Consider the following 12,148-nt stretch of genomic DNA (forward strand, 5'->3'; position numbering starts at 1 on the left):
CAAACACGATTGCAGAGAAACCTTCGGAGCCAGCCAAGGCAAAGCACCCAGAACCTTGTAGCTCCAAGGCGGAGGAGCTCCGGCGTGTCAGGCAAGTAGTGGCCACGGATCCAGACGGGATCCAGTAGCATCTCGACCACTCGATCCGGCAAACCGACGCCACAGCCGTCCGTCCCCACAGGACCCGGGGACACGCCAGGCTGACTCACAGATCACGCAGGCCTTCGATCCAGCCGGGTCCCGCAGCCACGTGGCGCGTAACAGCATAGCGTCCCAATTGGGGACCCTGGCCCACATGTCAGATCCCGGCGCACGGCCGCTGCCTGCAGCTGCTGACTCCTGCGCCCATCCCGAGACGCCATCTCGGTGACAGTACCTCAAAAAACAAAAGACGCCATCTCGGTCGCGTCCAGAAGCCGAGAACGAGCCTTCACCGCGTATTAACCCCCGCGCCCATGACATGTGGGGTCACCAGCGAGAACCCCCACATGCCATGGAGACCAGCTCGTTCTTACCCGAACACGTTTTAATTAAACCGCGGGGTACACGCGACCGCACGTCGCCCAAGCGTCCCGTTCCGGCCGCTGCGAGTACCACTTCTCTCCCCCACGCACCGCCCGCCCAGCGCCACTGACACCCTGGGCCCGCCCCGTTAGGCCCGACCAATACGTGTTAAAAAATGGCCGCCCCGTGTGCCTATAAAAACAAAAGGGCGTCGTCTCCTCCTCGCCACTTACTACTTCCTCTCCCTCTTCCTCCCTTCGTCTTCCTCCTCCCATCTCGCGTACACAACGAGATAACGTGCGAGGTCTCTCGTTCTTCTCCGCCGATTTCGGGGAGAGCTCAGCTGAGCTAGCAGCCATGATGGAGGCGGCCGCGGCGACGATGCTGGAGGCCGGGGTGGGCCGGTTCCGGGGGCCGAGCCTCGCAGCGCTGCTCGCGGAGATGTGGGCGCCGCTGGCCGTCGCGCTGGCGGCGCTCGCGACGCTGCCCAGCCTGCTCGGCAGGCTGCAGGTGCTCATCCTCCGCCTCCGCTCCCGCGGGAAGGAGGTCATATCGTCGCACATCTCCACCCACTACTCCTCCGGGGACGACGAGTCCGACTCCGACGGCGAGGGCGAGGACGAGGACGAGAGCTCCGATGAGGCGGCCACCAGCTCCTCCGGTGAGGAGGAGGCTGTGAGGAGGATCGGGTACTTCGAGGGCGCCGCCGACGGTCTCGACGGCTGCTTCCCGTGGGGCGGCGCTGTCGTGCGGACGTGGCAGGAACTCCCGCGGCGGTTCTCCGGCGTCGGCTGCGGGGGAGGAGCCAGGTTCCCGTCCGGAGGAGGTGTGCAGGCGGTGAGGCTGTGGGGTGCCAGCACGGCGAACGGAGAGGGCAGTGGCCAGGCGTGGTGGGACGCCGATGACAGCGGCCGTGGAGCGGTCGCAGAGGCGGCGCCGGTGGTCCTCGGGTGGCGGCGCGAGCACGCGGTGCGGAGGCGGCATCGGCCCGTCCGTGTCCTGCCCTCCGCCGAGTAAAAAAAAAGTCTGCAACGGAGAGTGGTAGGTGTGGCCGTGTGAATGTGAATATGCTTGGCGGAGATGCTGATTCCCGTGCGGCCCCACCTGTCGGTGGGCCGAATAAGCGGGTGATTGCTAGGGGTGGTTAGGAGAGACGGTGTTGATGATGATTACTATTCAAACTTTGCTTATCTGGAAAGCAAGACCAGAAGAAGATCGGCTCCTGCAGTGCAGTTGGGCCGATCTTCATTTGTACCACTATTCTTTGAGACGGAAATGCTCGATTGCGCATCGATCGCTCCTTCTTCCAAAATTTCCAATGTCGTGGAAAGTTGTTCCTGTCGCTCCTTTTCGGTGGATTATGTCGAAGTTAATAAAACCATGTTGTCCATTCATCGATCTCCTTTTACATTTCTCTTTTGTTTGCGACTTGGTTGTGTACAACGAAAATGAATAGTACATTGCAGTTCGTCAAAACACTTGGTATTATGTGTTGATAGACGCTCGAGGTTTACTTACCACGTTTACCACGCGGTCGTCGACCACCCACGTCGATCGACTAAACAAAATTGTCACCCAAATCCTCTTCATAGATCAAGCTTGGTTTCCTAGCAGTTTCTGCAGGACCCAACGCCTCACAGGCTGGAGCAAGTCTAAGACTCCACGAGAACCCAAGTGGCTCCCAGCTTATCCGAGGATGCAAATTACGCGCTTAAGGCAGAGCAGGCAGTTTCGACGATTTAACCTTGGATGGTCGATTGGGTTCATTGACCATATTAAGCCTGAATTCCATCATTATTGCCGCGTGAGAATTCCATTAAACCTTTTTTTATTCGCTTTAAAGACCAGCTGTCAATGTTCATCCATCACGGGCACACACGAGACTGGGACACGCCTGCAAACAAATCCCTGTCAGCGAACAACTTCGTCAAGTCCATTAAACTGGCCTTTCGAGAGCATCCGTCGCTTTCCAATCAACTCTGTCCATCAAACTGGCTTCTCTTAGAAGAAAAAAAAAATGGCTTTTCGAACGTGAGGCCGGCTCCATTTTCCAGGGCGAGCAAGCACACAGTCGCGGGCGCCATAATCTGGGGGCAAGCAGGAAGGCAGCCACTTGTTTAGGGAGATAAAAACAAAAATGACAGTCACATCTCCATGGTTTTCGATGAACCTCGTGTGGTTTTCTCAGCCGGAGAGGTAATCCCATGCACGACTCCGCGCATCCTAATCTACCGAGGCCTGCCAGTGCCAGGTCATGTGGACATGCCGATGACGCATGTGTGGTCTGGCGGTTGCCTGAAAACGCATTTCGCGTCAGCTCGATCCTGGCAGGGCGATCGCGGGTGTTTCCGGTGAGGCCTCGTCAGGACCGCGCCGAACATGGAGGCGACGCAGATGGCCGCAACGTCACCGGCGCAAGACGGCGAGAGCGGCGGTTGGTTTACTGGTGCTGAGTTTGTGCCTTCGTGGGCGGGGTTTGTAATAGAGAAAAACGAGTAAACTTTTAACGGGTTTTAGAGTATCTAATAGTCGGACCTGACAAATCCGGTTCTTCAAACACCCGCGGAACGTGCCTGCCGCGTTCGTGTACACTTACCGGTCACGCCTCAAATTTCCCTTCTCATATCCGGATACCTCAAATGCATATAAGCTCATGCAACTACGTAAACGATGCATTACACACATCGTCCGACTACTACGTCAGGACATGCCATCGAACTACCAAAAATTGGCATGTTTAACCTACATACTAGCTATGGAGAATATCATCCATGGTTATCCTTGCCCTTCCTGGCGCCCTTGCCGTCCTTCTTGCGGAAGTAGCAGTCGAAGACGCGGTATGTATCGAGCAGGATCTCCTCGTCGCCCGAGATGTCCGACCCGTCACTGTCCTCCTTCTCCTCCTTGGGGGACAGCCCGACCATGGCACAGACCGCCTGATTTTGCTCTCGGGTGAGGGCGTGTGTGTTCCTCCACTGCCGCTTCTTTACAACGCAGGCGCGGATGGCTTCCTCTGCGGCAGCGTGCGCTGCCGCATCAGCCACCTCCGCTGGCGCCATGTGGGCATCGGCAACCCTCATCCTCTCCTTCCCATCAGCGGGCACATCTGTCCCGGTAGGACTCATGCTCCAGTGGACCGGCTCCCGGGAGGACCGCGATGCAGAGGATCCAAGCGTCCGATGCGCCGACGTAATGGACTCGCATTGGACAGATCCCGCCATTGGTTGGGCGCTGTCCTCCCGGGAGCGGCGGAGTGCAATGCGAACGGCCATTGCCTCCTTCAAACCGCACGGGACGACACCCCAGTCGATGAATCTGTAGTGGTCATCGTCGAATCCGCTGCCTGCCATGCTGGAGAAGGCAAAAGATCATTGAACAGGAGCTTGCATGACGGAGGGGAGTGGAGTGAAGTAGTTAGGGTTTGGTCCGGCGATCGAATGGGGACAAATATAGGTGGGGTTGGATGGGCCAGCATGGGGACCCGACGTGGCGGACGTGCCCGGGCACCCCATATCCGCCCTACATTTAGGCCGGATATGAGGGGTGACGGTTGGCCCGGCAGTTTGAGGCATGTTTGAGGCGTCCGTCTTGGTCGCTTTTTTGTGACCAGTCAATAACCGAGCCGTCCGTTCGGGCGTTTGAGGCAGGTTTGGGTGACCGGTTGTAGATGCTCTTACAGACATATATTTCACCATAGTAGAGATTAACACTATGATACATGACACACTGATGGTATATCTTATCTATTAGCCACAAAAATAAGAGTAGGGTGTTTTGGAGGCCGAGATTCATGGAGACTTTAATTTTGAAGAAAAAAATCAAAATTTCTCAGTTTAATTTTCTGAAAAAATATACAAGGTTCTAATTTTTATGTGTGTAGAATGTCATGATGAAATACTTAAATTGTGAGCTGCACAAAAACGCAAAATCATGGACTTTGAGGATGGACAGTACATGTACTGAAAAGCCACAATTTTTTGAGTAACTCTTATTTAAACGTATTTCGTCATGAAAATTTATACACATATACACTATGTCTGTGGCTATATGCGTGTTTACCATACGTAAACCAAAAATTTCCAAGAGTTGAGTTTTTCCCCCTACGAGCTCTAATTTCTCTCGGTGGATAATTTCATGGGCGGGTGATATGCGCTCCCGTGGGTGCATGGGTTTTAGTCATTGTATTTCTTAGTATAAATATTCGAAAGAAATATGTTTCTTATTACTATAAATTATACCGAAAATCCATTTCGGTGCCCAGGCTCATCTGCTCCCGGTCAGAAAACAAATCAAAACAAATACTAGAAAAATTAAAAAAAAAAAATTTGTGTGGTAGATAATTTTATGCGTGAGGTCCGCTCCAAATTTCAACTCATTTGGACATCTGAGCAGCTCTCGGCAAAAAAAAAATCAGGTCAGAACAGTGCATGAACAGTAAACTATTTTACAGACCCTGATTTTATCTTTTTTTGCCGAGAGCTGCTCCAATGTCCAAATGAGTTGAAATTTACACCGGACCTCACGCATCAAATTATCTACCACACACAAAAATGGATTTTTTTTGAATTTTTCTAGTATTTGTTTTGATTTTTTTCGTCAACGCGGGTGCAGCTGAGCCCGGGAGCAGAAACGCCGCACTCAAATTGTACACCATATTCATACAAAAAACAATAACATGTACTCCTTGTCTCCCTTTTTTGCCTTTTATTCGCACCACAAATTTCCTCAATACTCAATAAAGTTTGGGTCTTGCAATGAAAACCCCATTTTGTTCTAACATGACTCTTGGCTAGGTGCCAAGGTCAACCTCTCATTCGACAATATCGATAGTTGCATTCCTTTGCAATCAATGATAAGGTCTCTTTTGATGCCATGTAGAGCTGTCTTGCTCACCAATTCCATAGGCTTCTGTCTATCCAAGCGTATGTTGAGTTTAAGGAAATTCGAACAGACTTAGATCAAAGAATCATTTCTCAAATTCATGACAAATGGTCCTATCAATGATAATCAAGGCCACACATGCAAGCAAATGTACAAATGCATGATAAGCAGAGAGGAGGCACATATCATTTTCAAATGTTTAAGGAAGTGATCAAGTAGACCAAGGCATAAAATTTTCTCATGGCTTCTTCTTCATGACATAGTCAATCCAAGAAATCTTTTGAAAAAGAAATCCATGTATTTAGAGTGTTGTAACTGTGTTTTCTGCAATGAAAATGCTTAGGAAACAACATTGTTGCATCTTTTCTGGGACTGCATTTTTGCTCAAAATTGTTGGTTATCCATTCTACTCCCTCCGTTCGGAATTACTTGTCTCGAAACTGGATGTATCTAGAACTAAAATACGTCTAGATACATCCATTTCTGCGACAAGTAATTCCGAACGGAGGGAGTACCCAACAAGCAGAGGGGAATTTTACATATGATGAACTAACCTTAGCCAATCAAAGTCGCCCTAACAAATTGCTAGGGGTATCATCATCCTGGGATGTTTGAATATTCAGGAAAAAAAGATTTATTTATTTTTGAAAAAATGAAGTTCCAGCAAGCAGCATATGGAAATTTCTTTTCAAGTATAACCATAATCTCCTAGGTCATAGAATCAAGAGCAAAAATGGTGAATGCGTACAGATGTGGATTGACACCCATCTTTGATATTGGTGTCCTAGCTGTACTTCTCACCTTTGATCATTCTTTTGACGGAGTACTTCTCACCTGTTACAGATACAACAGACAATAGAGAATGGAGAAGAACGAATCAACAGAGCGACACAAGATTTTAACGTGAAAAAACCCTGCAATGCGAAGGGGAATAAACCACATGCGCCGGCCAGCAAAACTCCGCTATATCAGGAAATGTTACAAACACCGAAGATTTATAACTGACCAATTTATCCCGTGTGGCGGCTTACAAAGAATATATATATAGTATGGTGATCTAAGTCGATACTGATACATACCGCCGGAGGGCTATCGCCCACCACCCCAGGCATCCCTGGCACGGGGATTTTTATTAATATAGAAAATACGATAGAACAATTTGTTCTATGGTTCTGAGCCTAAAAAAATCCTTATAAGTATAAAACGTACATGCCCTAACACGCTTAAGAAACATCACGTTTTCCGGATCTAATCTTTCGATCCATTAGGTTCATTGACCAGCAAGCAAGAGATAATTCTCTGGCATGATAATTACCCTTTTTTCGCTTTATTGACCCGGTGTCAAACGAGCATCAAACAAAGTCCTCGTCAGCGAACAACTCTGTCAAGTCGAGTAATCTGGCCTTTCCCTTTGTGAAAGCATTCGCCTTCTCACAAGACTCCGGCCGTAATGCGTCGTTGTTCAGAACATGGTGCACGAAGCAAAAACTGCTTGAAAATTGAAATGCATTTTTATCTTTATCTTTATCTTCTCGAAAGAGACACCGCTTGAATTTTCCGTGGTGCCATACACTGGGGACGAAAACACTGCGAGAAGAATACAAAATACGCAGTCACATCTCAACTATTTACAGTGAACGTGGCCAAAAACACTTGTGTGGCTTTGTAAACGGAGAGGTAATATCATGCACGACTCCAGATCTCCAAAAGCATCCTGATCTACTTAGGGCTGTCAGGTCATGCGGATAGGAGAAAGCTCTACTTAGGGCACATCACGTGGTCCGGTCTCCATAAGATAATGCTTATGTCGAGGTAGAAACAGAGTAAAACATTTACCTCTAAATAGACGAAATTGTTGGTATCTTTTTTTATCCCCTGCCCGCTTGCCATCCTGATTTGGCATACGATTCACGTGGCTTTTAACTTACCTTTCCGTAGCTAATTTGTTTGGATACTGATTGGGCGGGTTTAATCTTAAAAGTTAACCAACATATCTGGGTGAGAGTTTGTGCTTTATGAAATTGTCCAAATGATTGCGTGTTTAACAGAGTTAAAATAAACACCTTTTACAGGTAATTTTCAGGACTAAAGCATGGTTTTATTATGTGATTCTTCGTCATGTGAAAATATGAGGGCTTATGGATAATAGTTGCAATCAGTGGCGTAGCCAGGCCCGGGGCAACACGGGCTTTGACCCAGGGCAGCTAGTTTCTTTGTTGACTGTAGATGGAACAACACTATTTAAAACTGTTGAGTAGGATAGTGATGAGGTTGGCCCAGGACGCGGTGCTTGGCTGGCTACGCCATTAGGTGCGACCGATGAAAGACCATCTTATATAGAGTAATTTTTTCATGGCCCAGCTTAAAACAGTGCATATTATTGTTGAGAAACAAAAAACGCAAAGAATGGATTGTGTGGAGCAGAAAGGGCACAGCTGGACCCCATGGCGTAGCGGCAACAACTGGCGAAGCACATCATCCAGCGTGCTGACGCCGACGGCAACCTCTCCACGAACAGTAGACACCGTAATTAGACTGCAATTATGCTGTTTTGCTCTCTCTTTTTTTTCTGATAAATTATTATGCTGTTTTGCTGTTTCCCAATAGCCGGAGCACCAGCACACCATGGGCCTCTGCACACTTTTGCAACCACATATTATTGTTTATGCTGAAACAAGATACGCCTGACAGATGACAGCCATTTGTAGTACCACCAAGCCCCCAAAATTCATGCTAGAAGAAAATGTTTAAAGCATCTACGTCCGCGCTTCTCCAATCCTTCTTTGTATCTGGGTGGACGACCGGATCACTGACCGATGAAAAGCTGATACGTCCGGGCTAAGAGCAACTCTAGCACACCCCGCATCCGGCGCAAACTCGCATAATTCCGCAATTATACGGGCTCGGCTTATTTTTCTGGCCAGACCAGAGCCCGCATCGGTGTCCGGCTCGTAAAATCTTTTGCCGCAGCCCGCAACCCCCGAGCCAATATAACTGCGGGTTTGCGGGGCGGATGCGGGTCGAAACCCTATCCTCCCGCCGCCGCGTTCCCCTCCAATTCCCCACCGCGCCGCTCGATTTCTCGCCGCCGGCGAGCCTTGAACCACCATGGCTGACTCGGGGGATGAGGCGGAGTGCCGCCGCCGCGCCAGATCTGACGCCGCGCGCAAGCGGGGGGGGCGCGTCGGTGGCTCAACCAGGGTGCCCGGCCGCCGCCGGCATTCGACCGGCGTGAGCTCGACGAGTTCGAGCTCGAGCGCACCCGTCGCCGCCGCGCCTCCTCCGGCAACTGGTCCGCGGGGAGCTCATCCGGCCACTGGTCCGCCGGGAGCTCATCCGCGGGCGCATCGAGCTCGCGGCTCGTTCCGGTGAAGAGGGAGCCGGAGGAGGCCGTGCCCGATGCGCCGCCGCGCCGAGGCGTCATCGGACCCGAGGACTACCTCCCACCGGGGTAGGAGGAGCTCCTCGAGCGCGTCGTCCTCGAGCGGTCGGCGAGGGAGCTGCAGGAGATGGAAGAGCGCATCCGGCGCGAGCTCGAGTACGAACGGCTCTTCCTCGATTCGGGCCTCACGGCATCGCAGGCGCAGGCATTGAAGGAGGCTGACCTGCGCGTGATGAAGGAGGAGCAGGAGAAGCTCTTCGTCGACCTCGGCTCCGACTCCTCCGACTCCGACTGATCGCCGCCGGTGGGCAGCTACCGCAGGAGCTTCGGTGAGCTCAATTTTGTTGCAGTGATGCGGTAGCATAGGCCCTGTCTAGCATATCTAACCTCTATGTATGTATGTGGCATGTATGAACTTATTATGCGAAGAAGAACCATGTATGCGAGCGAGCTCCGGCGAGCTGTTGCTTAAATTTCTCGCGCGAAACAACTTTTTTTAAAATTTAGGCGTTTGTTTGCGGTTTCTAGCCTGCCGCCGCAAATTTCGGCCTGCATAACCGCCCCGTGCGACCTGCAAACACATTTTACGGGTCGGCAAAATGTGGGGTCTGCTAGAGTTGCTCTAACTGGTACTCCTCATATCCAACCCAAATCAGGGCCAGATACGGGGTGGCCCGGGCGTGTTTGCCGCGTAGGTTCCGAGCCACGCTGTCCCACCCCGTCCCCTCGTATATATTTGTCCCCATCCACATCGCGGACCTAACCCTAGTCACTCCACTCAACTCCGCCCTCAAGCTCCTTCCAGTGATCTCCGGTCTTCTCCAGCATGGCGGGCAGCAGATCCGAGTCCGACCTCTCCCGATCTATGGACTGGGCCCAACTGATACCGAGTCTCATAAGGCCCGGAGGAGGAGATGGTCATCAGCATTGCTCTCCACTGCTCTCTCGGGGAGTCCGCCCGACAGCGGGCGAACTCAATCCGGCGGGAATCCATTGCGTCCGCACAAATGGCGGTTGGATCCGCCGGTCATCATGGCGGGAGGCACTTGCCCGCTGTCTCGCCGGAGGCAGTACTGTCCGTCTGGCGCCCCAATGCCGTCGCCACGGTGCAACCCCTTCGGTGGTGTGTCAACCCCATGGGCTTAGAGCCGGAGGTAAACGCTGACATGACTCATGGCGCATCCGCTGCCATGGAGCGGCGTGCCCGTTGTGCGAGGCACAGGGCACCTGAGGCCGCGGAGGCGGCCACACGGTGCTTCGAAGCCAATACGGGTGACCGGTACCCCTGGCACCGCAACCATGTCGTGATGGATGTGTCGGGCTCCAACCATGAGCCATCTATCATGGACCTCACATCGACTGGCGGCTTCCAGGTCACGGACTCCGATGAGGAAGAGTATGGCATGGGAAACGACGGTGCCTTGAGTCCTGTGAGCCGGTCCGTGTCCCATGTGCTACTCCTCCTCGCTGGCGGCCGCAGCTTCACTCCGAGGGGCTCAGCTGGCCGCCGGACATGGATACAGACACGGACATGGAGGCGAACGAGCACCGGCGAAGATTTAGACTAGGTTTTGTGTTACATGTAATTGTATGGATTTGAGGATTGGCAATGCGGTATCCGTAGGTGGAAAATAACATTTGAGGTGTGACCGTTCACTGTTCGCGGACATTTTGAGGGCTGGATTAGTTACGTGCGGCTGTAGATGCTCTTAGAGCAGTGCAATTTGAAATTTAAGTTATTTGGTTTTATAACGCAAACATATGGAATCAGGAGGAGGTGCTTTGCCTGCCGAAGCAGTTTGGGAGAACATATAGATTCTGCAGCTTTAAGCCTGCAGATTCCTTACCACTGCAAATGAGCAACAGAAAAGCATTTAGTTTTCATGTATTAAAACAACGGAACTAAAGAAATGCTAGAATTAGCCTGCGATTGTTCTTAAAGTTGGCCATGTCATCTGAAGTCGTGTCATGCACATATGTGCCTAGAAATACCGGCAAAAACTTTGGTCTGAAGTTGTCTCTTGTTCTCAGAGATGCAGATGAACATTCTAACAACAGTTCCGGACTGGCAGGACCGCTGCTTTCTGAAGAAGAAAAACCTATCGCTCACAAAATTTCAGGAATATGTAGGCTGCTGCTATGACTCAGACCAAAACGATCACTTTTTTGCCTGTTAAACGAGAACAGTCTCATGTTCTCCAAAACAATCTTCAGATGTAACAGAGCCCGTCAGTGTATCACAAAAATTTAGGAAATACTATATGTTTGTGCTATGACTCAGCCCAAGAAACTGTCACTTTTTGGCCGATAAATCAGTCTCATCTCCTGCAAAAATATGTCCCTGCAGGGGATTCAAAGCTTGTTTCAATCACTGCAATATTTCTGCAACTCCTCCACTGCATCCTGAAAACGAACCTCAGGTCAACAGGTCAAGTGTCAACTGGTCACAGCTCAAGCATGATCAACCTATAAACCACTCCAACAAATCGGCCTCGCAAACCGTAACCATGTCACAGCGCCCTCCTAACCCCTACTGAACATGCCCCGGATCAGCGTCACGTAGCTACTTAAGCGCCCCTGAAATGCCACCCAGATCATCATCCGCTCCAAAGCCAACACAGCAGCAGCAGCATCAGTCAGTAACCAGCTCGGGAAGCAGACAGAGCGGCAGCAATGGGGAGCAAGAGATCGCCGCGCGCGCCGGCCGTGGTGGTGGTAGTGGTGCTGCTGCTGTTCGTCCTCATGCCGGACGAGGCGGACGCCCAGGTGTTCTGCCGGTCCCAGTTCAACCTGGCCAACGAGGCCTGCAGCCTGCGGACCTACCCCGGCGCCAACCCGGCGGTGCCGCCGCGGCGGCCACTGTTGCTCAACGCGTCCTCGTCCGCCAGCGGCTACGAGCTGCAGGCGGCCGGCGACGAGCACAGCGCCAGCGGCGGCCATGGCGGCGAGCACGGGAGCAGCCACGGCAGCGAGCACGGGGGCAGCCACGTGAGGCGCCGCCACGGGCACCAGCACCACGTAGGGGGCGCGGACCCGTACGACACGGCGTGCTGCCGGCGCCTCATGGGCATCGACAACGCCTGCATCTGCCAGGCCATGTCCTTCCTCCCGCAGTTCATGAGCAGGGTCAAGCACTCCATCAAGCTCACCCCGGTCCCCGGCTGCGACATCTCCTTCGAGTGCGCCGGCGTCTACTGACCACGCCCCGCCCCGCCCCTTCCCACAGTTCCATTTTACTGAAAACGTAGCAGCCTCTGCACCAGCAATTTTCCATTTTCTGGTCTAGTTTAACAATTCTGGGATTTATTTACATTATATAGTTCTGTTCTGGATGCTTTTTTCTCCCTCTCATGACTAGTAGGGACCTTTTTTTTTCCATAA

General features: G+C 51.8%; 2 protein-coding genes across 2 annotated transcripts; both read left to right on the plus strand.

Annotated features, from left to right (window-relative positions):
* The first annotated feature begins 723 nt into the window (after positions 1-723).
* Positions 724-1,898, plus strand: LOC109787290 (uncharacterized). Its single transcript, XM_020345845.4, has one exon. It carries the CDS (start codon positions 862-864, stop codon positions 1,519-1,521), a length of 660 nt encoding a protein of 219 aa, XP_020201434.1. The 5' UTR covers positions 724-861; the 3' UTR covers positions 1,522-1,898.
* Positions 1,899-11,315: 9,417 nt separating this feature from the next.
* On the plus strand, positions 11,316-12,077 carry LOC109787256 (uncharacterized). Its single transcript, XM_020345814.4, has one exon. The coding sequence runs from the start codon at positions 11,441-11,443 to the stop codon at positions 11,963-11,965; it is 525 nt and encodes a 174-aa protein (XP_020201403.1). The 5' UTR covers positions 11,316-11,440; the 3' UTR covers positions 11,966-12,077.
* The last annotated feature ends 71 nt before the right edge of the window (positions 12,078-12,148 follow it).

This window comes from Aegilops tauschii, chromosome 5 (assembly GCF_002575655.3).
Source record: "Aegilops tauschii subsp. strangulata cultivar AL8/78 chromosome 5, Aet v6.0, whole genome shotgun sequence".
Classification (NCBI taxonomy): domain Eukaryota; kingdom Viridiplantae; phylum Streptophyta; class Magnoliopsida; order Poales; family Poaceae; genus Aegilops; species Aegilops tauschii.